This window comes from Triturus cristatus, chromosome 3_2 (genome assembly GCF_964204655.1).
Source record: "Triturus cristatus chromosome 3_2, aTriCri1.1, whole genome shotgun sequence".
Taxonomy (NCBI): Eukaryota; Metazoa; Chordata; class Amphibia; order Caudata; family Salamandridae; genus Triturus; species Triturus cristatus.
Window position 1 is genome coordinate 448,665,724 of NC_140584.1, and position 27,609 is coordinate 448,693,332.

A 27,609-nucleotide genomic window follows, 5' to 3' on the forward strand; every position below is an offset into this window, starting at 1 on the left:
ATACTGGATAATTTGTCTTACCCACCTGTCTGTTGTGCCAGACAGGTAGGAACTGTGTTAGTCTGCCCCCGACTGGAGTAAGATGGTCGGGGGGAAGCGGAGGAAAGTCACTGTTTTGTGGCAGGGGAGGTGCGAGCGTTGTTATTACCTCGACCTCGTCCCTCGTTGTTATTTCCTCTGTATCCGCTTCTAAAATATCCTCTACTGGGGGATGTTTGTGTAGTGTCTTTGAATGTAGAGGAGGTGTCTGCGCCCATATTTTTGGAAGCTCCTCTGTAGAAGGAGCGCCGAAAGGAGCCACGTGCTTGTGGAGACTGTAATGCTGCCATGGACTTAGTCTCGGTGTCCTTTTTCATTTTTTCAAGGGCAGTGTCTACGGCTGGCCCAAATAACTGTTCTTGATTGAATGGCTGACTAAGTATGGTAGTTTGTACCTCTGGCTTAAAGCCTGAAATACGTAGCCAGGCATGTCGTCTAAGGAGCACACTGGTGTTCATTGCTCTAGAGGCAGTGTCTACGGCGTCAAGTGCACATTTAATTGACGCATTTGAAATAAGCTTGCCCTCTTGGATAAGGTCATTTACCTGGGTTTTATATTGTTCAGGCAGATGTTGTAAGAGATTCTCTAACTGGCCGTAGTGTGCCCTGTCGTATCGTGCTAGTAGTGCTTGGGTGTTGGCAATACGCCAATGATTAGCGGCTTGTGCTGCTACTCTTTTGCCAGAGTCTACTAGCAGTTTGGATTCTTTGTCCGGGGGTGGTGCATCTCCTGTGGTCTGGGAGTTGGCGCGTTTCCTAGCATTGGAAACGACCAAAGAATCCAAGGGCAACAGTCCTTTGATGTAAGTAGGATCTTCAGGGGCAGGCCTACATTTCTTTTCTATTCTAGGGTTAAGAACCCTGGCACGGACGGGGTCTTTAAATACCTCGGGGGCGTGCTTAATGACTCCTTTGATCATAGGTAGTATTTGTACTGACTTTTGAGATTGTTCCAAAGTATCTAAGAGGAAGTCTTCCTCTGGTGCGTCGGAGTGCATTGTAACGACATGATAAAGGGCTGCTCCATTTAATAATTGGCCAAACCCTAGGTAATCATCTGGGGGAGATGGTTTGGAGGGATATGGCTGCGGATCTGGCATGTCTGTTGGGAGAGGGAATGCCCAATCATCAAGTGGTGAGGTATCTGGATCCGTGAACGGGTCATTAGGATCACCCCCACCCCCTAGGTGGTCATCATCATCATTTGGAGGTGGTGTATGTGGTGGAGAAGTTACAGGTAAGGGTGGTGTAGGCAGAGGAGGTGGGTTAGAAGGCAGTATAGGAGAGGAAGGGGGCATAGGCGATGTTGCAGAGTCCTTCCTGTGTACAGAAACTGGAGCAGATGGTGTGTCCAGTTTTCGTTTTTTACATGGCACAGCCGTGACCTGTCCAGTCTTTGGGTTAATACAAATCTTTTTCTGCATTGGATCGATGGCATCTGGGTGAAAAAGTTCTTGTTCCTCTGGAGCAGTTTTCGGTGCCGATTTTTTCGGTTCAGAGCGAGGTTTTGGTTGATCCGTGTAGGTTTTGGCTTTAGGAGGTGTATCACTGTCCTTAGCCGTTTGTTTCGGTGCCAATGGTTTCAGGGCCGAAGCTGGATCTTTAGGCTTGGGAACCTTTGACGCCGGTTTATCTATGAACCTTGGCGTTTTCAGGGGCCGAAGGCGTTGGAGCCGATTTCGGTGCCGAGTGGACTTTTGGCTTCGGTGCCAAAGGTGCTGGTGGGACAATGACATGTGGTTTGCTCGGTCCTGAGCTACCGGAAGGCTTGTGTTGTTTCTTCGGAGCAGAGCCTGGAGGCGGGGCTTCTAAAGGATGTTTTCGGTCTCGACTGGGGCCAAAAGGCGAAGTCTTGACCACTGCCTTTGGTTTTGGAGGGGTTGGGGCAGGGGCAGTAGTACTCACACGTTGCCCAGGAGTGATGGGTCGTCTGAGTCCTCTGCTTCGGAGATGATTTGGAGATCCTCGGAATCTTCTTCTTGGACATCGGGGCCTTCATCAAAGATGTCCTCTGGTTCCGGAGCTAGTCTCTGTGCCATGATGTGTCTTCGAGCCCTTCGATCTTGAATGGACTTTTTGGATCGAAAGGATGCACAGGCTGGACAGCTGGACTCGTCGTGTTCAGGTGATAGGCACAGGTTACAGACCTTGTGATGGTCACTGTGTGGAAATGTTGCTCGAAACTGGGGGAATTTTTTGAAAGGCGTCCTTTCCATGAGCTGTAGGCCTTAAAGGCGTGGATAGGCCCAGCGGCCCGCATCAACGTCCGGAATCGAGCCGATGAAATCGATGTCAAAGATGAAGGCGATTTGATGGTTTTTGTGGAATTTTTGCGCTTCGAGAAGCTTGGAATTAAGATTTCCAACTGGAGCGGAAAAGTTGCATCCGAACCCAATGGCGGAAAAAAACAATCTAACGATGGAGTTGATGCCCATGCGCACTATCGTCCAAGGGAGGAGTCACCTATCTCGTGACCACAAACACTTCTTCCAAGACAACAACAACGTGCAAGCATCTGAGCCCAACACCAGATGGCGATCTACTATCCTAGTGTGTGATTTGCAGCTCATATGCCTCCGCCTCGAACAGAAGGTTACAGAACGATGGGGAAAGATTGCCACGATCAAGATCTAAATTCAGTGATTAACAGAGGAAAGGAGTCTAGTATCTTCCGGAGTGTTGACAGCTGCATGTTCGGTCTCCTTACAGCACTGACTTTCAGCTTACTGAAAGAACTGCTATAAAGAAAGCTGCTGCAATTGTATCAAAATCTCTTTACAGAAAACTAAACTGCTAATTCAGGTGTTACTTAAAATTTTTTTTTTAAATATTTTTAGTTACAAATGGAGAAGATTAACATTACCAAATAGCATAAAATGTCACATTTCGGGTTGAAATCAACATAAGATTCAAAGTTCATATTTTGAAAATCTTAAACAAAAGAAATGCTTGCCCAACCACTGTTAGGGCTTGCATGTGGTATAGTAACATTTAATTTGGCTTACCTGCTGGATATGTCCTGAAAATGGATTCAATTATATCTGATGTCAAGTTATATCGAAGACCATTACAGCCATCAGTTTGAGGACGAACATCAGCCTGAAATAATGATAAAAACAGAGTCAAAATATACAGTTCATCTCATTGCATGGTATACAATACATAAACTTTACCAGTTGCCCACAAGTATGGAAAAACTTGGTTTGCAAATCTAGATTCAAATTTCAAATGTGACCATTCTAGAACAGTGCATAGCCCATAAGATGAATGAAGTACAGTATGGAAACTAGAATGAGGTGGTGGTGTAATGTGCTGTTGAGCAGATGATGACTGGGAAAGTTAGCAAAGGCAACAATACAGGTTGAGTTTCTGGATTCGGGAAAGTAATAAGCCAGGTTAATTAACGTACATACCCTTGTGGAGTTATCCTTGATAAGTTATGGGAAAAAAAAAAAAAATCAACTGACTACTCCGTTCAAGCCTGCAGGATACAGGGCCACAACGGAGTATTGAGATTCACTATATGTACTCAACATCTACTTAGTCTAGCATGGACATGGCGATAGAGGTAGAGGAGAAGTCAAGAGCAGGTGAGATGTCATGAATATTCCTGCAAAGTCTTCCCTGTTTGGGAATTGTAGGGCATGAATGTTCTTGAATAACCATACAAAATCCACGGGTCCCAAGAGAAAGTTTCAGAAAAATTTTGTGCAGTAGAGGCTACAAACAGATGAGTGTCTAAGCTTGATGGACAAAGTCACAGTTCAGATCAAATACCTTTAAGGGCCAACAAGGCATATCCCTTATAAGGACTAAATCCCTCACTCACCACGAAGGTGACATGCTTCATCATGGGGATTCTCCTCCCCAAGGAAGGAAACCTAGTTCCTTGGAGGGCTACAACACTCAACTCGAGAGAGGAGCACAGGGATGTTTTAACCTAATAAATAGGATATCCTAAATCCTCAAGTGAGCAGTATGAGTGTGAGTGAAGGCGCAGCGCAAACAAGGATGTTGGAATGTGTGAAAATGCAAAAAAGTGGTGTAAAACTGGATAAGGGTTGTATCAACCAATATTTATTCAAATACACCCTTTACCGGGGTTAAAAAGCAGTGCACCGACGGTATAGATTTAAAACCGCTCTGGTGATGATAAAAAAAACGGTCGACATGTTTCAGCCAAACAGCCCATCGGTGGGGCAGGCTTTCATCAGGACCAAACCAAGTGACACTGCAACAACGTGAAAAACAGTGTAAACAAAGGATACAAAGTGTAATGTTCCAGTATATTCTAAACGCTCTTCAGGCAATCATTGGAATGAAGAGGAAGATCTACCTAAAATGTAAAACCATATGAAAGAGTAAGTCAAATATTCTACATACTTCTCCGAGATGTGAACTATGACTTAAACAGACTTAGACAAAATACTGATAGAAAGTGTCTTACCCGCATCTGCTGGGTATTTGAACCCACCTCAGCCTGGCAATCGCTCAGGAAGGGGGCACCGCTCTAAAAAGAAACTGTGTACAAAGTCAGAATTACAACACGGTCCTTCCAATGTCTATGGATGAAATATCACTCCTTTAGAGAATCATGGAGGCATGTCTAAATACTTTCCCCAGCTAGGCACGTCTCAAAGACCTAAAAAGTATGACACAATACAGACTAAAAACTGAAAAGTATTTTAAGCAAAGCCACAAGAGTAATCGGGGATTTATTATGATTAACCCCTTCTCAGACTCTCAAAAATGAGGCTTAAAATATCAAAACACGGTGAGGAATTTAGGCCCCTCCCGCTACACTAGCTAACTCGCTTCAAGCAAAAACTATTGCAACAAAAGGTCTCTATCCAGTCTATACAGCGTTCCTGTAAACACTCACCTCTCCGTCGGTACTCCAAACGGTCTAGAGCCGACCACCGGAGGGGAGCTACACATCGGGACCTGCGCCTTAAATAGTCCACCACTCATGTTTGAGCAGTTGCAGCTGGGCTGTTCGGCGTGGGACAATCCTACTGCGCACTCGCGGGAGCCGGTATGCTTGTTGATGGAACCGCTCCCGCTACAAAAGCGCAGACGTTACAACGCTGTGTTCGTTCCTCGCGCATGCGCAGATTACCGAATCTAAGAACTAACATTGTGGACATATTGCGGTGATTTTGATCATTTGTGTTGGGGAGGGCAGCAAGAGGGGGAAGGGGGCTCGGCAACCCTCACAATAAATTGACTCCTTGTCAAAAAACCATACACTTAACGCGGCTGATGCATATGTTTAGGCAAAAAGCAGCCACATAGTAGAACTACTGACAAGTGTATTGACTGAAAGCACAAATACACTGGTATCAAGTATTAATGGTGCTAAATGTAACATAAACACCGCTGACATGGATAGAAACACATAATGACGGCCAAAGCCATATAGTCAAACCCGGACCTTAAAGCCAGCAACACAGTCATCAGATGTATAGACAGTGGTTGTCACTCTAAATTGTCACCCAGGCAATCCCTAATGTTGTGATGATCTAAACAACAAAAGATGGAAAGAACCACGGGTGGACGAGTAACGAGTGGAAAAACACCTTCTTCTTGACATTAAATAAGCACCAGTCATCTGATGACTGTGTTGCTGGCTTTAAGGTCCGGGTTTGACTATATGGCTTTGGCCGTCATTATGTGTTTCTATCCATGTCAGCGGTGTTTATGTTACATTTAGCACCATTAATACTTGATACCAGTGTATTTGTGCTGTCAGTCAATACACTTGTCAGTAGTTCTACTATGTGGCTGCTTTTTGCCTAAACATATGCATCAGCCGCGTTAAGTGTATGGTTTTTTGACAAGGAGTCAATTTATTGTGAGGGTTGCCGAGCCCCCTTCCCCCTCTTGCTGCCCTCCCCAACACAAATGATCAAAATCACCGCAATATGTCCACAATGTTAGTTCTTAGATTCGGTAATCTGCGCATGCGCGAGGAACGAACACAGCGTTGTAACGTCTGCGCTTTTGTAGGCGGGAGCGGTTCCATCAACAAGCATACCGGCTCCCGCGAGTGTGCAGTAGGATTGTCCCAAGCCGAACAGCCCAGCTGCAATTGCTTAAACATGAGTGGTGGACTATTTAAGGCGCAGGTCCCGATGTGTAGCTCACCTCCGGTGGTCGGCTCTAGACCGTTTGGAGTACCGACGGAGAGGTGAGTGTTTACAGGAACGCTGTATAGACTGGATAGAGACCTTTTGTTGCAATAGTTTTTGCTTGAAGCGAGTTAGCTAGTGTAGCGGGAGGGGCCTAAATTCCTCACCGTGTTTTGATATTTTAAGCCTCATTTTTGAGAGTCTGAGAAGGGGTTAATCATAATAAATCCCCGATTACTCTTGTGGCTTTGCTTAAAATACTTTTCGGTTTTTAGTCTCTATTGTGTCATACTTTTTAGGTCTTTGAGACGTGCCTAGCTGGGTAAAGTATTTAGACATGCCTCCATGATTCTCTAAAGGAGTGATATTTCATCCATAGACATTGGAAGGACTGTGTTGTAATTCTGACTTTGTACACCGTTTCTTTTTAGAGTGGTGCCCCCTTCCTGAGCGATTGCCAGGCTGAGGTGGGTTCAAATACCCAGCAGATGCGGGTAAGACATTTTCTATCAGTATTTTGTCTAAGTCTGTTTAAGTCATAGTTCACGTCTCGGAGAAGTATGTAGAATATTTGACTTACTCTTTCATATGGTTTTACATTTTAGGTAGATCTTCCTCTTCATTCCAATGATTGCCTGAAGAGCGTTTAGAATATACTGGAACATTACACTTTGTATCCTTTGTTTACACTGTTTTTCACGTTGTCGCAGTGTCACTTGGTTTGGTCCTGATGAAAGCCTGCCCCACCGATGGGCTGTTTGGCTGAAACATGTCGACCGTTTTTTTATCATCACCAGAGCGGTTTTAAATCTATACCGTCGGTGCACTGTTTTTTAACCCTGGTAAAGGGTGTATTTGAATAAATATTGGTTGATACAACCCTTATCCAGTTTTACACCACTTTTTTGCATTTTCACACATTCCAACATCCTTGTTTGCGCTGCACCTTCACTCACACTCATACTGCTCACTTGAGGATTTAGGATATCCTATTTATTAGGTTAAAACATCCCTGTGCTCCTCTCTCGAGTTGAGAGAGTTGTAGCCCTCCAAGGAACTAGGTTTCCTTGGGGAGGAGAATCCCCATGATGAAGCATGTCACCTTCGTGGTGAGTGAGGGATTTAGTCCTTATAAGGGGTATGCCTTGTTGGCCCTTAAAGGTATTTGATCTGAACTGTGACTTTGTCCATCGAGCTTAGACACTCATCTGTTTGTAGCCTCTACTGCACAAACATTTTCTGAAACTTTCTCTTGGGACCCGTGGATTTCGTATGGTTATTTAGTATGTTGATTGGGGAATAAATCCACTGTGGTCGTTAAAATTCCCTCAGAGCCTCCTGTTCTTAATCTGTTTTGGTTTGATTCATGAATGTTCTTGGCCAGAATCCTTGCCAGTCTATCCATGTTCTTTTCCCCAAATATCTCCTGCTGCACGTCACCATCTCCTTAATTCCAAGTATTCTGAAACAGGAGGCCAGTTGTACTATAAAATTGGTTTCCATCATCCACAAAGCCATGTATATTGGAACAACAAAGTATGTAGCCCAGTGGAGTGGTTTTTAACCTTTTAACTTCTGAGCACCCCCCTTCCCTCTTCTGAATAACTACTGGAATTCAGGGATTACTCCCACCACCCCCTGGAGATTTCCATGTTGTGAATCTCAAAACAATACATACATGTATAGAAACAAGTATACCTCAAGCACATACACAAATTATGGAAATTTTTCATTGAATTAGTTTATGAAAAGTGTAATTTTGATGGTAACGTTTAAGTTTTAAAAAGTAGCTTTTTTTTGCAAAGAAACTAAGTGATATGCTAGACTCTAGTATACCACTTAGTCTTTTTGTCTCCAAATGCATGTTCTCTTTATCGGCACATACCAGTGATGCTTCAGTTAACCCACCAATCGTCCATACTAGGTTCTATTTGTTGTACATCTCTGCTCCAACAAATCAAGATAAGGACACCAACTTTAAGTATAAATATTTTATCAATCTGTTATTATTTCATTTTACAAACCGTCCCGGACCTCCTGAGTAAACCACAGGGTAAGAACCACTGATCTAGCCTAGAAGCAGACCATTTCCGGCAGCTAGCTTGGACTACAGACTACGGACACTCAGACTTCAATTCCCCCCCTACCTGCCTAAAGGAATCCACTTGCAATTGTTTCCAGGTTGTACATGAAGTGTATGAAAAACTATTCCACCCACTACTAGAACGAATCCCTTGCAAAAAATCTTCAAAATAAGTTAAACAGGTTACTGTTACAACAGCATTTTGATACTCCTCTAGTCTTTCACTGTAACCATACATTAGAGTGGACTGCATTGTCTGGAAGAAAGCACTTACTTTAGCTTTCTGCAAACCTATGGCAATATCCCAGGACTTTAAATTATTTCCCCCTTTGTTAATGTAGGCTTCCTTAATGTCCATTCGCCAAGTGCTTCAAATTAGGATTGTTACTTACTCTGTAAGAATCTCGGTCACATGCAGTGGTGTAGATTCACATGCTCTGCATTCTCTGCCATTTAGTGGTGGGTTTGGATGTTTGTAACTTGCTCTTCTTTGAATAATTCTTTCAAGTCACAAGTAATTGGTGACTCCTCCTCTAGTAGTGAACTCACACGGGCACTGACTCCATTGTTAGATTGTTTTTCCACACAGCGGGTGAGAGTAGGTAAGAAGTGGTCCGTAGAATAGCATAGCGACAATGCGTGTTATGTAAATATTACAGCTGAAGATACCTGCAGCAAACACTGGGTTCCGACGAGGTGGTTGTGCACTAAGCACGACATTCAGCACACATTCTTAAAGGGCAACATAATCCATTCGCAGCAGGTGTGGCTATAGATACACATGCTCTGCATCCACTGTAAAGCAGTACTTCTCTGAGTGGAGACTAGCCAGTGGACGGAGCAGAGGTCTAAAAGAGGGTTCTTAGGACAGATTGATTAACTCTAGACTGTTACTGTGCAAGAATGTCCACACACTTGCATTTGTGAAGGTGAATGCAGTTAACCAAGTGGCAGCTTTGCAGATGTCAGCTATGGGTATGTTCCCATAGAAGGCCACGGTGGTGCCCTGTTTGTGGGAGGAATAAGGTCTGGGGAGGGCAGGTAAGGTCCTTTTGGCTTTAAGATAAAAGGTTGGGATGCGTTTGATGATCGACTTGCACATACCGGACGCTGATATGAAATTACTTCAATGAGGCTGTGCAAAGGCAACAAAAAGCTGTAGTGTTTCACAGAGGGACCTAGTACTATCTGTGTAATACATAAGAGCTGGCTTGACATCAAGTGTGTGTGTGTGTGTAGTGCTCGTTCTGGTACAGAGTCAGGTTGGGGAAAGAAGGCTGGGAGCTAAGCGGTCTGGTTAAGGTAGAAAGGGGAGACCCTGTCGTGTACCTGGAAGAAAAGGTTTGTGCAGTACGAGGGCCAATAGCTCACTAATACGCTTAACGGACGAATAGGCGAATAGAAAAGCAACTTTCCAGGAGAAGAATTGTAAGGGTAAGAGTGTAGTGCCTAGAATGTAGTGGTTCAAAGTGAAAGCCCATAAGTATGGGGAGGACAATATTCACATTTGAGACTAGGGCAGGTGGCACCCTAAGGGTCACGACCCGTTTAAGGTCCTCCATGAAAGCTTTAATGACCGTTATTCTGAACAGTGAGGAGTGTTCCCTATTCTGCATATAAATGAGCGATAGCCACATGTAGCCGGATCGCAGTATTCAATTCAACTATGTTAAATGTTCCTAATGGTACTCCCATCGATCACTAATACCTCTACTCTAGCAAGAGCATTGTGGGAGTACCATTCTAGCAGACCCAGTTAGAATGATCTAACCCCATACCTTGGTGCAATGCCTCAGGAAATTGTGCATCAGTGCATTAATTAATACACTCCGTCTCAGTGTGCAAGCTTGCATGCATATCTGCCTACGCAGCTATCTTCCTTCTTAGGATGAATGTTGGGGCCTGTGGAGCAGCATTTCAGTCACAGCTCTAAGCAGCTTCCTTAACAATTCCAGTTTGAATTGCCACTCTTCAAATTCAAAACAAACGATGTTTAAATAAGAAATCACCGGCCTTCTCATTCTGCTAGAGACACAGAATAACATCTTTACTGAGTCTGGGAAAAAGAGTCGCCTCCTACGAGCACATAATAAAGCAAGGACATCGGGTTCTAGTATATGTATCCCTGAAACTAACAAAGCAGACTACAGCACAACATTGTCAACCAAAAATAAATACAAACGTGGCATTTTCTCAAGTTAGTGAAAAACATGTTCAAACCACCATCTTAAAAAGATGCTAAGCCAAAAAGGAAAACTAAAATGGAGACTAAACGTAATCCCTGTAACAAGGACCCTGGCGACTCCTGAAGGGAAGCCGCAGGAGATGAATTAGGAGCAGGTAGATGCGGTAGAGTTGACTGAGGTGGTAGAGGAAGTGGTAGAGGAGGAAGAGGATTGCTAGCAGCCTTTTACTTTTTAACCCTGGAAGACTTTGACTGTAGAGGAGTATCTGGTTGTGGAGCATTCTCGAAAGAGAGTCTGCGTTTTTTAGGCAAAGTGTTTCTGGTGTGGTGGCAGGGATCCTGCCTGTGCAAGGGTGGATGAGGATGTGCTGCTGAATTTCATTAAGCTCCTATTGGAGCTTCAAGGGTGGGCCTCTCCTCTGAGTCTGCCGTCGACTGCCTCAGAGCCGATGTGTTTTTCACATCGAATGGGGCTTTCAGCTCAGACATAGGTGTTGGCTTCAAGGGCTCAACTGCAACATGTGCTCTTCCACTCAAATGCCAATGGAGGTTGAGGCTCTTAGCTGGTTCCCGTCACTGCTCCGGCAACTTGTCTTGGAGCCGATTAGAGCCAGAGCGGTGGTGGACCTGGATGGAGGGCAGTGATTTAAGCGCCGTGCTCAATGCCCAAACCCCCCTGGGGGGAGTCTAGGTGTAAATCATACTCGTGGGCAGCAGTGTGGACTTGGTGCAAAGTCCGGCGTTGACTGGGATAGATGAGACTTCTTATAGCGACTCTTCCTTCGCTAAGACTTCCTACTCTTCTGGGTCTAAGGAATCTAGGATCTCTGGGCTGGGTTGATGGACTGGTATGTCGGCTGGCTCATCATATTCCTCGTCTATAATATTGAGCAGGTCTGCCTCGCCGAAGATGTACAGCGTCTGATGATGAGCGGTACATCTTGTTGTGGGCCCAGCACCTGCCTCTCCGCTTCTGAAGGGTCTTTTTGCTCCTGAAGGCAAAGGAAGAGTCACAGCAGGGTGTTGTGTTCTGGGGAGAGGCACAGATTACAGATGGTGCAGGGGACGGTCCATTAATATTTCAAGTTGCACTGAGGGCATCTCTTAGGGCGTTCATTCCATTACCTCTTGTGCGTTTCATTCTTCAGAGTCAGTAATGAAGAGGTGGGATCTCAGAGGAGAGGGGAGAACAGCTCAAGGGCTGAGAGGCCCAGTATTTTATGATGATGATGTCCAGAGAAGGTCAAGCAAAGAGGAGCAGAAACTGAATAGGGGTCAGAGTTAAATATCTCTCACCTACAAGAAAGAAAGCAACGGCCCCCCATGACCACATCGTTCAGCATCAATCGCGTTGAGACTGGGTGCAGCGTTGATAAACATCTGAACACGATGGCGGTGAAAAACAATTTAACGGAGTCGGTGCCCATGTGTGTTTATTACCAGGGGAGCAGTCATGGATAACTTGTGGCTTAAAATTCTTCTAAGAAAAACAAGTTGCAAACTTGCAAGCCAAATACTAGACAGAGGGGTATGTAGAGAATGTGCATCTAAAGCCATACATGCTACGAACATTGTTCGTGTAGAAAGTGCGCTTCTGGCTTCTATTGCTGTAATCAACTTTACTAGGTTAAGTGCTTGGTCATCCTAATTTGTACAGTCTGGACTATAAAAAAATCATAAAGAGAATAAAAATTAGAAGACAACCATTTGAAGCCTCCCAAAGCCCTCTACGTAACTCACTTTTTATTCACTGCATGTAGCAACTTCTACTCTCTATTCAGATATCCATTGACCAGGGAAGTGACCCAGCTTAACAACAATTTCTGTAAATGATACCCCACCTTTGTACCCTACCCTCTCACCATGTACACCCACAATCAAATCACTTCCTGTCTGATTCGATTTACTCCTCTTACCGCCTAACCTAGAGAAATCACACTCTTGCCTGACTCTTCCCATCTAAACTAATTTTTTGTTTCCTCAATTCTCCCCCCTGCACCAATTTTCCATAATGCACCCGCATCTTTCTCAATCTCCAGCACATACTATTTAGGCCAAGGACCAAAAATGCATGCTCATCAAAGCAGGGTTTCTATTAAAGAACAACATCATTTAAAAACCTAATCTTGGGCATACAATGGTAGTGGCTATTCATAAGTAAACCCTCAGAGTTGACTCACAGACTACCCTACAACAAACCATAACATGAGGAAAACAAGGATAAAAAAGCTGCCTAAATAAAATGGCTGGAGAAATCCCAATTATGAACAACCTGTATCTATTTAATAGCACAGCACTGGGATGCAGCGCTCTACTAATTAACTACCACCCATCCCAATGACAATCTCTTGTCTACTTTTGCATGGCACAACCCCATGTTTTTTTTTTTATTCATCACAACTTTGTGTAATTTGGTTGCCTCTTCCACTCTTTCTGGGCGATTTCAACATAATATTACTTATGAACAAATTTCTGCTCTAGGTCTCACAATGTGACTCAGTATCTGCACCCATGAGTATTATTTGAATGTTGGATCATGTCTATTGTCATGTCGGTATGGTCCTATGGAGGTAACTCTCCTCAGTTTGAGAGCTTACACAGTCTATACCTCTCTTGATTATGTTGTGGTTTGCTTTTCTGGTTCTTCCTTCTGATCATCTGTAAAGCGCTCTGATACCCCCACAGGTCATGTTCGAGCTATATAAAACTTCGTAAATAAATAATAAATATGAATTACAAATTAATGTTAACTAATCTAAGGAATTGAAACCTTGCAATTCATACAGATCTCCAGTGATCCTGTGCATTTTGCAGGCACAATCTAGTTGGAATGTTTGAAAATGCAATCTAACAAACTTCCAACCTCTTCCAATGACCTTGTTAAACTAATGCTCAAAGTAATTTGCACCAAAACTATCAATTAAACCTCTTGCAGAAGCTGGATGGGTGATAATGCCTCTCTTGCTACTTGTATTAGAACAAACAAACTCAAATGTTCGTTCAGTAAAACACTTTAGAAAAATTGAAGTCTGGGTGGAAGCAACCTAAGAATACACAGACCAAGAGAAAACGGATGCTTTTTTGCCAATCTGACAGAAAGGGCACCTTACAATGCAGGCTGGAATTTACCTGAAAAACCTCCATATGAAACGTGTAGCCTGTTTTTGGCCCTTGTGGAGTTTTGAAATCTGTGACACCTATAATGGAAGAGTGCAGATTGGTTTGCCTACTTCTTTTAAATCTATAACCACATCAAATCGCTACTGCCAAACACTCTGAACTCTACCACCTCGACACCAGAATTGCTCACGGCTCTACAATCACGCCCCTTGTATTAGAAATGTAACTTTAGCTCTCTGCCTGGATATGATTACATTCTTCTGTCTTACTTGCTTCTATTATGGAGATGACAAAAAGATCATTTCACAAAATTAGAACTTTAAGGACATTGACATCCAAGCTTGCACCTTGCCTGGAACCATGAAAGATTAAATGACCACTTACCATCACAAAATAAAAACAGCAAGACTAAAATACTCAGATGTGGAAACTGGTTACGGACGCAAACTATTCCCAGCCTGCCCCTCAACTATGGGGAAAGCTCCTACCTCAACATATACAAGAAAACCATCTTGGAATCAAACAATCCAAGACAGAGGGCTTACACCTGAACCCTATATTCACTGTGTAGTAAAATTATGAATGGCTATGCTCAGAACCCTTACAAAATTATTCACTATTTATGATTATTTAAATAGAATCCAAGATAGATCCCTTTTGGTAGTCTGCAACTTTGATTAAATAAATTTGCATTTGCACATTAGGATCCATTCTACCCAAGCTGAAATCCACACAGAGTAACAGGAAATCCATTGGAAATGTTACTTGACATTCCCAGTAGTATGCCTGGAAAGCTTGGATACTGGGAATGTTTTGAACTGAAAGTACGTTCAAGTGGAACTGTTAGTCTCCCCATACCTTCACATTTCAGTATGGGAAGTAGCCTTCAGTCTGCAAAAGCGCTATGCCATTCATACAACCACCAATACTGTGTACTATAATTTCACTGATGTTTAAAAAACATATGGACTTCCCCTTCGATTTAGAATACGATAGCACTAACAAATTGAAAAATAAAACAAAGAATACTGAACATTTTTTCCACATAGTCTGAGGAGACCTCTATATTGTGACCTTCCCTTATTGTGTTTAGCCATCATTAACACACAGTAACGAGAAACAATTGTGGGTTCTATAATGCACCCATGGGCATTAAGGTACATGGGCTTTGCAACCACAAGCATATACTCTGCTTTGAGCACATCTTCCTGTTTTCTTGAATTACTGGCACTATATTTAATGTGCACGTTTTCTGTACCACTGCTGCCCATTTGATTTAGTATTTAATATCATCCATGAGTCGTTTCTTGGAGCCAGATCACATATAAACATTATTTAAATTTTCAAAAAAAACACTAAAGCAATGGAATGTAGGTAGATTGATTGATGTCTGCTAAACATGAAAATAAGGAAATCAAATATGAACATGCGTAAAAAGGTTTGCAGACTTAACCTTGACGCTAGATATAGTAAAAAAGTGACTGCAAGTAAAGTACAAGAAGATCTTTCAACCCACAAAAACTATGTCGCCACCTAAAACTGGTCCAAAAAGTAGAATAAATCAGTTACCCCAGTTTTGCATTAACTTTAGACAAAATAAATGTGTTATCCATTTTAGTATGGAAGAAAGATGCTTTGACCTAAAGGGGCTTGAAGACCCCCACAGTGGCTGCGGGGTACAGTACAGGTATGCAAGTCTGTAAAGAATGACATGCTGATGGATATGCACATTAAAATACATTTGCATTTATCTAAAGGTCTTAAAATCGAAATAAGTCCCACATTATAAAGCAGACCATCTATAAAACTTTGAATGATCAAGAATATCAAACATACCAAAAACGCGGCTGATATGCCAACATCTTGCTTATTGTACGAGGCAGCAGAGTTATCTAGGGAGTTTAAGGATACACGATTCGCCCAGAATTCTTCTGCACTGATCACCTGACTCACAACAAGATCTTTATAAAGCTGGAACAAAACTGGATCTTCTTTGAGCATCCTAGAAACAAAGACATAGCAAAGGTTTGTGAATATATAAAGCTAAAATCTAAAAATTACATTACAGTTAATCTTTTCTGAGTTCCTGAGAAAGATTGGCTTAAATTGAAAAAGCACAGTCTTCCCCATGATCAAAAGTGAAAGAAGAATATCCTACTGTTTGCGCAGGTAGAGTACATATGCAACTGCACGGATATATAAAGCGTGGGATATATGCAGGGCCACTAAAATTATGCGGCAGGGAAGGGCCAAATTACGCGGCAGGGTTCAGTAAATTGCGAGGCAATAAAAGGCAAACTATCCTTCGTGATGCAGCACATTTTATAATAGGGTTACTTCATTATTTTGTCATTTTTACACGGTTTACCCAGGTCTGGGCATTGGTTACACCGTAAAAGTACTATCAGTTTAACACCCATATATAGCAATAAGCAACAGAAAGGTGACCAGTCAAGCAAAGAGTCTCCACTGTGCGGCAACAGGTGTGGCTGAGTTTTTAGCAACTTTTGAACCGTTTGAGATACAAACAAAATAATCTGTGGGCTAAAATCTGAACATTATGAAGCAGATTATGGATTATGTGCAAATTTATGATTATGTGAAAAACGCAGTAGCCGCACAACTGTGTAATTCCAGTGGCCCTCGATATATGCTAAAATAGCAAGAGAAAACCAAATGAATGCCGTATTAATAAAAACGAAGGAAAGTCCTTAGTCAGGTGGTCATTCTATGAGAAATAACAACGCCTTTGGAGATACCATATAAAACTGGGCACACACTACATGCATATTTAGTGAAAAGCTTTCCATATGGGATCAGTGAATTAACAATTTAACTTTACTGGAGAAAATGGAACAGAGGTGGCCGGTGTAATGCTGGTCCAGAAGATCAAAGAAAACGAAATAGAGGACTACAACAGCATTCTCCTTACAAAGGAACATTCACAGATATTTCACAGTCTGATTACAGCAGCCATGAATTGCACTAAAGGCAGAAGAGGGGTCTGAGAAGCAGAGGGGAGAAGGAGGAGTCCAGCAGCCTACGCAAGGGACACCATGTTCATTACCCTTCACTCAGGCACCCAAAGAGGTTCTCATATCAGTCTAAAATACAGAAAAAAACAATCTACAGCCAGCATCCACAAGATATAGCAACAGCCTGCACGCCGCAGCAAGAAAATACTGGCAACACCAACTAGAAAGTGTACAAGCTGTATCCATAGCCCATTCCACATGCATTACATTTTATTGAAAACAATGGGCACTTGTGACCTATCCATGCATTGATCTGTATGGATGTGTCCTGTTAGGAGTTGGCCCCAGGGAGATGAGAGAAACTTAAACGTCCTGCACCTCTCCCAATAGCTCCGATTGCACTTGAGATGGTAGAGAAGAATAAATTACTTGCTCTTAATCCTAGTTCGACATTGTTGGAATCTTCACCAAGTCATAAATGCCTAAATAATTCTGTGCTGCGTGCATGGACCAAAGAGCAGTCTCCAAATGATGCGGAGCTTCCGTTAGGGTCCTATCAAAGGTGAAACCTTTTCCTGAATTAAATATTGCATTGCAGCATCTTAGTTGCAAAAGCGTTTGAAAGTATAGAGCATAAAGTAAAAAATGCAGCCTATCAGCCTACACTGATTGCAATGAAAACGGTATTTTGTCACTAAGGTTCCAGGAGCATCCTGTACTCATGATGCACTGTACGGGTAGTTGCTTCAGGTAGGTTTTTTCTTTTTTTTTTATGGTAAATGCGTCGAGTAGTTTCCGGTGTCCAACTCTACCCTGTTTATGGCTTGAATCAAGATTGCTAAGACACAGAACTAGGGCTACAGAGTAAGTAATCTTTTCTTCTAAATCATAGGATCTTCGCTGATAACTCTAAACACTTGTGTAAAATAACAAGCCAATGGAAAATCTAGAAAGTGTTTGACAACAGGAAAGACTATGAATATGAGGACTTTAGTACAGCCCTTCGAAGCAATACTATAGATCACTTGAAATATGTTTGAGCATTTCCTGACACAACCTGGCATCAACCAGCATATCATAGTCTAGAAAATAATTTCTAGTTAACATATGTACTGATCTCCAAATCATGTATACGGATTTCCAATTTCTTGTTTACAAATGTCACTGCCTGCAACATTTCGGAGCCATGCTGTTGTAGCGGTTTAGCCCTTGTGAAAAGTGCTTTAGGATTGCCTTGTAAATGGCAACACACTATAATGCAAGCAACTATCCATCTAGCAATAGACTATTTTGGATTTAGCCACCTCAGTCTAAAATGTTCATAATTCACAAGCAGTTGGTTAGATCATCTATGTGCTTTCATCTTGTCGAGTCAGAATAAAAGTACTCTTCTTATGTCTAATGAGTGAGGGGACAGATCGGCAGAAGTCAAGGGATTTGGGAAACATATGGTTAAAGTAATGTTTTATTAATATTTAAATCAGAAATAGCTTTAGGAGTAAAAAGGACGAGACATCACTAACCTGCTATAATAGAATACAGTGTAAGGTTAGATTGAAGAAAGAGCCTGCATCTTGTTCATGCTCTGCGCAGAAGTGATGGCTACTAAAAAGGCTGCTTTTCATGAAAGGTGCTTTAATGTAGTCTTGTGAATAGGCTCAAAAGAAGGGGCCATTACATTTGAGAGAGCTAAAATCGGTTTGCCTTCTGAAGACTGAAGGTTTTTTGAGTCCTTCCAGGAATTCTTGAATTACTGGAACCTTGAAAAATGAGTTGGATATCTCCTGTAGGCCGTGATAGCTACCAGATGTACTTTAATATATGAAAACTGACGCCTAGGTAGTGCTAAGTGTAGTAGGTAGTGTAATACAACGTCCTCTTGACATGCAATACGGTTATGACCATAGCTTTGACACCACGAACAGAATTGTTTCCACTTCATGGAGTAAGATCTTGAGGGACGTGTAGCTGCTCGTAAAATCCCGATGCAAGCTGGGGGCAGACTCAGCAGTTAAATACAGCTGTCAGGCTTGCCCCCGAAGTGTGGTTATTGGACTGCGTTTTTCTGTCAACATCATAGGCTGATTGATGAGCATTTGAAACAGGTCTGGGTACCACCATAATCTAGGCTAGTTTGCAACTATTATAATCATCTTTCCAGGAAACTTACTTAGTTTTACTATTATAGTGGGAATCAACGGTATCAAAGGAAAGCTGTAAAGAAAATTTGAGCAGGTCATCAAAAGTGCATTGCCCCTCAATCCCTACTCTGGTTGCCGGGATGCAAAGTCGTGGCATTTTCTGTGTTGAGCCATTACGAAAAGGTTTAAAAGGGTACTCCTCACTCTTTGCTGAGGTCTTCTAAAACTGCATAGTCGCAGACCCGTTTGTGTTTTTCTTAAAAGTGTACGAGAAAGTCTGCTTGCTGATGCATCACTTCTGGGATGTGAATCGATGATATGGATAGATCCCTGTCTGGGTGCCAATGCCAAATCTACTGAGCTTTCATGAATAGTGGTTGGGCCTAGTGCCCCTTTGCTTGTTGATATAATGCATAGTCGTGGTTCTGTCAGAATTAATCCTGTTGTCTTCTTGTGCAGGGACAGGAACAATGCTTTGAAGGCAAGACAAAGTGCCCTCAGCTTGAGAAGATTTATAGGATATGTGTCTTACCATTCTGTCCACTGTCCCTGAACCGATAAAGGACTCAAGTGAGCAACCCATCCTGGGAGAGATGAATCAGTCACTACTGTTTGTAGGCGAGAATCTACTGGAAGGGGACACCTTTAAGAAGATTTTGACTGTTAAACTTCTATGCTAGAGACTGAACTGAAGCAGTGCCCAGCATCATATGGCCTTCCCAATTGTTCAATTGACACCAATGTTCCTGCAGGTCACATTTGTAGGCATGCCTTTGGGACAATGTGAATAAAAGATGCCATAACGCCTAGAAGCGATGATATATCTGCTTAACTGTTGGCTCTCAATAGCAGGTGATATTTTTTAGTATGGATTTTACTCTTTCCTCTGAAGGAAACCCTTCTCCTTTTTACATTATTTATAGTTGCCCCTAGGTAGGACAGCCTCTGTACTGGAGAGGGGATTGATTTTTTTAAGTCTAATTTGAAGCCTTAATTTGCGCAATAGGCTGCATGTTGTCTGGCGGTCTAGTGTCACCTTTTACGGAGTGTTGGCTAGGAATGGGAAGATGGAGGTTTTTTTTTCCCCTTTAATGGAAAGCTTTAGTCACAATATATCGTGCATTATAGGAGAAAATTGAAAAGATAGCCAGTCGTCACATCATAACTTTGGAAGAGGAAATAATGGATGAAAGCTTATATGCTAAACAGACAAAAATTAGCATACGTTGTCATAAGGATACAATCCAAAGAGTTCAGAAAATCTGGAATAGAGTAATGAGCCCCAGGACGCATCCCCGTATGGAGCTGGATAGTGCAAGATCTTAACTTAAGTCTCTCGGGCACTCCATAGGGTGGATGCAGTATAATAAGGTAGTAGAAGAGAAGATCCTCTATCATGAGTAGGGGGGAACATGGTAGTGGAAACGAGATGTGTAATGTGAGAGATGAGAAGGGGAATGAACAGGGGCGAAAAGAGGTCACCCAGTAGAAGAAAAGAGCATGGGCTGGGGACACAAGGAGTAAGGGGTGCTTAAGTTGGCACCAACATGAGCTCAAGGGCCCTCTGTATATTACTGCAGAGAGTGGGGGCGGGGGGGGGGGGGGGGGGGGTAAAAACAGCTCCAGGCTAGCACGCTGGCTTCTGGACTGTACAGTGACCTAGGGAAAGGGGGCACAGGGGTCGAGGGTTGTTTCTGATCAGATCTTTAAACTGAATTAGCATGGTGTTCCAAGATCCTGCAATGGGCATCGGAATCCACGGGCTTCCTCCCGGAGCAGTGTGGTGCTTTCTGTGTCCCCCCCCCCCCCCCCAAACGGATAAATGCCCTGCGTCGGCAGCTGATGGGCTCTCCAGCATATGGGGAGAAGTCGCTTAGCCATAAGAAGAGCGAGGTTGACAAAGCGAGCCCACACTATGATTTTTTTTCCCCCATATGGAAAATGCCTAAGGCTGTGGCCTCCCAGGAATTTGGCACTGTGTAACGGTGACCAGAGTGGAGTGTATTGCATGGCAGTAGCTAGCTATATTGGGATAGAGCCTGACCATATGTTGGAGGCCAGCTGTTGGAGCCGGGAATCTAGGGCAAGCGAGACCAGCCTCGGGGAACAGATGGTTCAGCCAAGAGGGCATGAGGTACGCCCTGAGTAGCACCATGCATTGGATGTTTTTGTAAAGTGTCTCTTGTGAAATAACCTCAGTGGAGTTTAGGGCTCGGGCCACCTCAGGGTCATATAAGGGCCGTGCCAAATCCTCTTCATGTGTGTTCCCGAAATGCTTTATAGAAACCAGTTACTAGGTGACATCCTCTCCCCATGGTGTATATGGTATGTGTGATGATGCAGGTAGGGGGTTACCCATGCAACAGAAATTGGCTCGGGGGAGAAATGTCATGGTCCAGTAGTAACTGATCAAACAGGGGCTACCGTTGCCATAGTCTTTAAAAAGGTGTGAGGAGCAGATTTCAGGCCAAATGTCAGCACAGTGTATTGGTAGGGATAGTGATCTCCCCCTACCACGAATCTAAAATATTGTCTTGGGGAGGGGGACAGGATGCAGTACACATGTTCTTTTTGGTAAGAAGTACACATCTTGAGCATAGCACCCAACCTATCATTTCGTCTTTGATGAGGACCGATTTGATGAAGGGCGAACATTTGAAATCTTTTTTTTTTCTGTATGTGTATGTGGACCAAAGGTCTAAAATCGGTGGTCTGAATTCTGTCAGAGGGCATTTTGCTTGCACTATAAAATACCTATACCTGGAGTATACACCTAGTCCTCTGTGTGGAACCAAATCTATTGCCACTTTGAAAGAAGGGCAAACGGTTCTTTCCTCAGAATTTAGATTTAGTTCTTTGACGATGGCTTTTGGAGGAACTGGTGGTGGAATGGCCCTGAAATTTATAAAGCATCCATGAGACACAATATTTAGCACCTATTTGTCTCGTAATTACAGTCTACTCTTCATTATGCCAAAAAACTGCTCAAGACCCAATGTAAAGGGAAACAGATGGCGGGGGGATACAAGGTTATTGTTGCCTTCCCCCTGAAGAATGCCACCTTCGATGGGTTGCTGATGTTGGAGTTAGTCTTGGACTTGGATGAATAACTTAGATATTGATACCTCTGGCCCTGCAGATGATGTTGTGACTGAAAGGGCCATTGAGGGAATTGAACCCTCCACTGGCAGAATCTGTGATCTCTAGCTTTATAAAGAGGTCTGCCAATCCCACTGCCATGAAGATCTTAGCTTCATTTTTTATTTTAACCATTTTGCCATCTGTATGCTGTTTAAAGAGATACGACTATGAACAGGAAGACCTACTAAAATATACAAAAAGTGATGGATGGAATGCTTGAATTAATCTCAGCCACTGGTAATTACTCGGGCTGCATTTGAGTCCATCGTTATTTTGCCCACCATGCCACGTCAGTTTGGACCCAGTTATAGGCAAATCAGTCTTGACCCTGCTCCAATGGCTATAGCCCATTCCCAGCTGTCAAGCCAGGTCCTTCCCTGAACTGGAACACAAACAACCCAGGACCAGTTATAGCTTGGTTCCAGTGACACGGTAAGCATTGGGCCTGCATCTGGCCATACCCATTCCACTTAGGGTTATATACTAAAGAATACAAAAAGTGAAGGGTGGAATGCTTGAATTAATTCAGCCACTGGTAATTACTCTGCCCGCATCCCAGCCAATCGTTATTTTGCACCACATGCCACCTCAGTTTGGACCCAGCTATATGCAAATCAACTTTGACCCTGCTCCAATGAGAACAGTCCCACCTGAACATTAGGATAAAATTCTGAACAGGAAGAATCCATCTTAAATTGATCGTCCGGCTTGAAGGTATCAAGAAGACCTTCAGCTTGTGATCCCATGGCAGCGGAGACTAATTCAGATTAATCAACAGCTGCACTCATCACCCAGTTAACAGAGAACTCTTATTCAGCTTTTCTAGAAAGTCGTGTTGCTGATGCTTTGACAAACTGTCCTTAACTGATGCCCCCGCCGCCATTTTTCTTCTAATCCCTCTGACTTGAGAATCTTGGCTTCATTTTTTTTTTTTTAACCATTTTGTCATCTGCATGCTGATCAAACAGAGATGACCCTGAACAGGAAGGCATACTAAAATGATGGATGAGTGCTTCAATTAATCTCAGCCACTGGTAATTACTCGGACTGCATTTCAGTCATCGTTATTTTGTCCAGCATACCACCTAAGTTTAGACCCAGCTAGGCAAATCAGTCCTGATTTTACTTTAATGGGAACAGTCCAGCCCAAAGTGCCAAGCCATGTACTCCCATAGCTGGAACACAAGCAACCCAGGACCAGTTTCGCCCTGGTTATGGGCTCATCAGCCAGGTATAGCTTGGTTCCAGTGACAGTGTGCCGGCTTATTAATCTTTTTTAGAAAGTCTTATTGCTGATGTTTTGGAAAACTGTCCTGAACTAAATAAAAAAAACATTTTTTTTTTTTACCAAAGTATTAGGATTTTGTTTTTAAAGTGGTAGCCCATTTTTCCCAATTTTTTGTGCTCTCAATCTAATTCCAGTTTGTGGTGGAAACCAGTGTGAACCCCATGGGTAATCCGGGAAAGCTATAGATTGCTGAATAGTAGAATTCAGCAAGAGGTCATATGTGTAGACCCCGCAAGGTTTTCCCAAAGAACTGTTGAAATACAAAAAATGAACAGGAAAAAAACGACCATTTGTGACAATGTGTTCATCTGTAATATTTTGTCATGATGGCGGATTTACAAAATCAATATACCATTACAACCGCTAGAACCTTCTGGTTGAGGGGCTATATAGGGTTTGTAGGATCCCCAAGAACCCAAGGCAGCCAGAGCCAAGAACTGAGCTGCAGTGTACAATGGTTTGTCATTACGGAGGGTATAGACCAATTCATATGGTGAAATATGTAACGTGAAAAGTGGGTATCAAGGAAACAGATGTTTCTCGGAAATGGTCACAAGATATGGAGTTTTGCAGCAGTGGTTGTTTGTACATCTCTGGATTTGTGGGTCTCCATAATAGCATACGACAAAGGGTATTTTTCAAAAGGTGCTCTTTCTTTATACACTGGCTTACATTTGGAAGGCATAAATGCAGCAGAAACCAATTGGAAATAACAAATTTACTGTTCTATACTCCCACATGTTTTCCGATACAAACAGTATTTTACTTGTGTGGGGATAACTAGTGCCTTACATTTGTGATGGGAACGTCCCGAATCCTCAGGAAGCTAAGAAAGCAGTTTGGGGGTTAAAACCCATGTCCACCCACCTTAGGGTGGGGAGGAAGAACGTCTATTGGGCCGCAGAGAGGATAAGAGCATGGGCCCATGCCCACCCCAAACAAATACTGCATAAATGCAGAGCTCTCCTCGAGGGGGGGTAGGGGGGGTGGAGGGGGCACAAATTAGGGGCAATAGTCCCCACCTGCCTCACAGGGAAGGGCAGAAAGACTAATGCAACTAAAGGGTTGCAGGAATGGGTATGCCCATGATGGTCAGCCCCAGATCTATTTTGTTTTAAATTAAATAATCCCTGAAGTCTAGTGGGCAGGATGGGGGGGGGAATCACGCCCATTCACGCCGGTCCTTAGATGCGTAGTGGCATTTTAAAAGACATTGCTACCAGTAGCATCCCATTTCTTACACTCTTGCGGCTTGGTTATATCTGGGGCAACGTGTGTCACAGTCTTACTGATGTTACCACAATAGAGTCCTGTTTTGGATAAGACTTTAGGAATTCAGAATTCTGCTGAGGAGACATTTTTTCAGGCTACGTGAAGTCAGTTTTCACCACAGCAGGTGGGAGAATTTTTCCTCCTGCCACGCCAGAAAGCCCACTACAAGCAGAAGGAGAGGCTTAAGAGCCACCCTTCATTGTAATGTCTTCAAGATAATTAAAATTGTAGGATATGGTGTTTTAAGAGGGATGTCGAGTTACAAAGCTCCTCTGCCCACGACCCCATGAAACATTGTGATGTGGTCTACAGACCAGACACAAGAAAGAGAAGCTTCTGGAGATGAAGAAGCGCAGGAGTAATATTGAGCTCAAGAACTCGTAGGGGGAGGGGGGAAGATTGTTTGCCGTGCAGAGAAATGGCCGCTCTTTGAGTGCGCTCCGCTGGCCGGGAAAGAATCCTGGTAAAATCCTTACATATGGAGCAGTGTTGCGCCTGTAACCTGTGTCTGCTGACTACGGAACACCTGTAGATCTTGGAGGTGCTATTTCCACTGAACCGCCGGCTGCCGATGGTGCTCTGAGCCCCTGGGCATGCGAGTGCGAACAGCCTGGGAATCCAACCCGTGGCTGCTGCTGGGCCATGGGCCGCAGACTAGGAGCGCAGGAGAGCGTCCCCGGATCGGGGCGTCCCCACGATCGGAGGCATGTGCACCGCTTGAGCGGAAGAGGTAACGGCGGAGAGCTTTGCTGCGGATGCCCCCGCTGGCTGCACCCTGAGGCTGTGTGTGCGGTGAAGAGCGCCGATATTACAGGGCACCTGTGACGCCATCTTGAGGACGCGCTACGCTGAGGCTTGCTGTTAAGGGAGTCTGCGTGGCTTAACTGATATTGAAAACTGCTGCGTTGCCCTGCTGCTATTTCACGGTGCACACAATACCCTGACTGTACCCGTGAGGTCTGGAGTTCATATATATACCAGATAACTGTGCGTGGCGTCTTGCAGACTGCGGAGTGCCTCTTTGGGAGCAGCTAGCGACAGAGGCCCGGAACTGCTATAGATCCCCTGGGACAAGCACGGTCGACCCGCGTGAGTACTGGCGGGCCGAGAGGGTCTGTTGTGTAGGGTGCTGTTTGAATGTAGTTCCACCTCATGAGGTTTATTAAACTTTGTATTTTCTATTCCAGTTTCTGTGCCAACTTCTTCCTATTGGTCTGAGGACTCTGTGCAGAGAAGGACGAACCCCTTGCACTGGTAGGCCTAGCTGAGGTCCACTTCTACAATAATATAGACGTATGCCTATTGCAGGAGACACACCTAAGTGTAACACCGTCGCAGAGGCTGAGGCACAATAGGTGGGGGAATGTGTACTCATCTGTCTACTCTAACTATGCCAGAGGAGTGGCCGTGCTGGTGAGAAAGGGGGTGGACTGACGAGAGGGGGAGGTGCATGGGAATCCCGACGAGAGGTATATCCTCATACATGGAGTGCTGGGAGGGGTCTCACTGGTTGTTGTGGCAGTCTATGGCCCAAATGTAGACTCCCCCAACTTTTTTCAGGATGTTTGGGCTAAGGTCAGAGCGACTGGTTGCAACACGATATTGTGGGGAGAGGATTTTAATGCTATCCTGGATGAGGACATGGACCGGTAGGGCGCGGCTCACCCCCTCCACCCGGCTGCCTGTGCCTCCTTAAATGCTATAATCTCAGATGGGTATTTACTTGACAGTAGGGACCCCCTAGTGAAGGAGGGCACATGTATTTCCAACCATCACAGTGCTTAAAGCTGCTGCTCCCAGGTTTGCTTCACCGCTCTTTTTCCTGGCGTCTCCCGCCGCATGCCCTACTAGATGAAGCCTTTAAGGAGGAAATATGGACAGACATTACGGATTATTTTGCCCATAATACGGGTTCAGTAACTACTGAAGCCTCGCTTTGGGAGGCGTTTAAGGTAGTAATCAGGGGCCAGTGTATTGCCAGGCAGGCGGGAGTGTTATAGGCCATTTGTGGCACAATTTCATCTCTGGAAACCCGGATAAAGGAGCTTAAGGAACAATTCTATTCCACCAATGAACCTTGCATCATGACGCTCCTGAAATCTAAACTGTTAGACTTCGCCGAGGAAGCACAACGCGAAGTTACGTTCTTGGGGAAGTATGCTGAGGCGCGAAGGTATGGGGAGGGCGATAGACCGGGCCGCACAATATCTGGTATGATTAGACCCACTTGGTCGACTGCATTCATTCACGAAATACAGACCGCACAGGGTGCCATTGTAATGGGGCCAAGTGGGAGTTCAAGATGAGTTCTCTACATTTTATTCACACTTACACACTACTACTCAGGAACATGTCCCGAAGGGCTGCAAAATGTTCTTGATTTACTCACCTTGGTTTGGTTCAACAACAAATCAGAATATATGGATCTTCCGTTCACAGTGGAAGATGTAGCCCAGGTTATTAAAAGTTTACCACTAGATAAGGCCCCTGGGCCTGATGGCCTGACTACTTCCTTTTATAAAACATATGTAGAGGAATTAGCACCGAGGCTGTTGGCAGTATATGAAGAAGCACTGGAGGATGGAGTGCTACCACAGTCCATGGGGGAAGCGATCATCACGCTTCTAAAGCCTGGGAAGCCGGAAGCGGAGCTGGATTCTTATCGGCCACTATTAATGATAAATGTGGACGTTAAAATCCTAGCCAAGCTGATTGCTAATAGATTGCAGCCCTTGCTTCACATCATTGCACTCCCCGACCAATCTGGGTTTATTCCCGGGAGGTCGACCTCCCACAATCTGAGGACAATCTTCTCGGGGTTGCACTATTTACACCAAGACGTGTGAGCCGCGGTCGTGTTTTTAGACGCCACTGAGGCGTTTGATACGCTTGAATGGCCATATTTATTTACAATTTTAGGCCGCATGTGGTTTAGTCCACTCTTTATCAATCGAATCAGGTTGTTGAATACACTTCCCAGCACTCGGATTAAGATGAATGGCTTAATCTCCGACCCATTTCTGATTTCGAGGGGTACCAGGCAGGGGTCGCCCGATCTCCTTTGCTCTTCGCAATGGAGCCTTTGGCTGCTCGCATCCGACAGCATCACACAGCTCGAGGAATAGGGTTCAGCTTCCAGAGCCTGCTTATTTCCCTATACGCAGACGATGTGACTCCAACATTAATCAATCCAGAGGAGAACTTCGATCCAATCTTGAGGGAGTTTATCCTATT

The 27,609-nt window shown here is 43.9% G+C and overlaps 1 protein-coding gene across 4 annotated transcripts in view; it reads right to left on the minus strand.

Annotated features, from left to right (window-relative positions):
* GTF2H1 (general transcription factor IIH subunit 1) overlaps nt 1-27,609 on the minus strand; it is a 412,621-nt gene that overhangs the window by 311,492 nt on the left and 73,520 nt on the right. For all 4 annotated transcript variants that reach the window (XM_085648057.1, XM_085648055.1, XM_085648058.1 and 1 more), the window contains exons 4-5: nt 15,395-15,560; nt 3,045-3,138 (exon numbers count right to left, since the gene is read on the minus strand). In XM_085648057.1, coding sequence (XP_085504183.1) covers nt 3,045-3,138; nt 15,395-15,560 — 260 coding nt within the window. The remainder of the gene's footprint in view (nt 1-3,044; nt 3,139-15,394; nt 15,561-27,609) is intronic.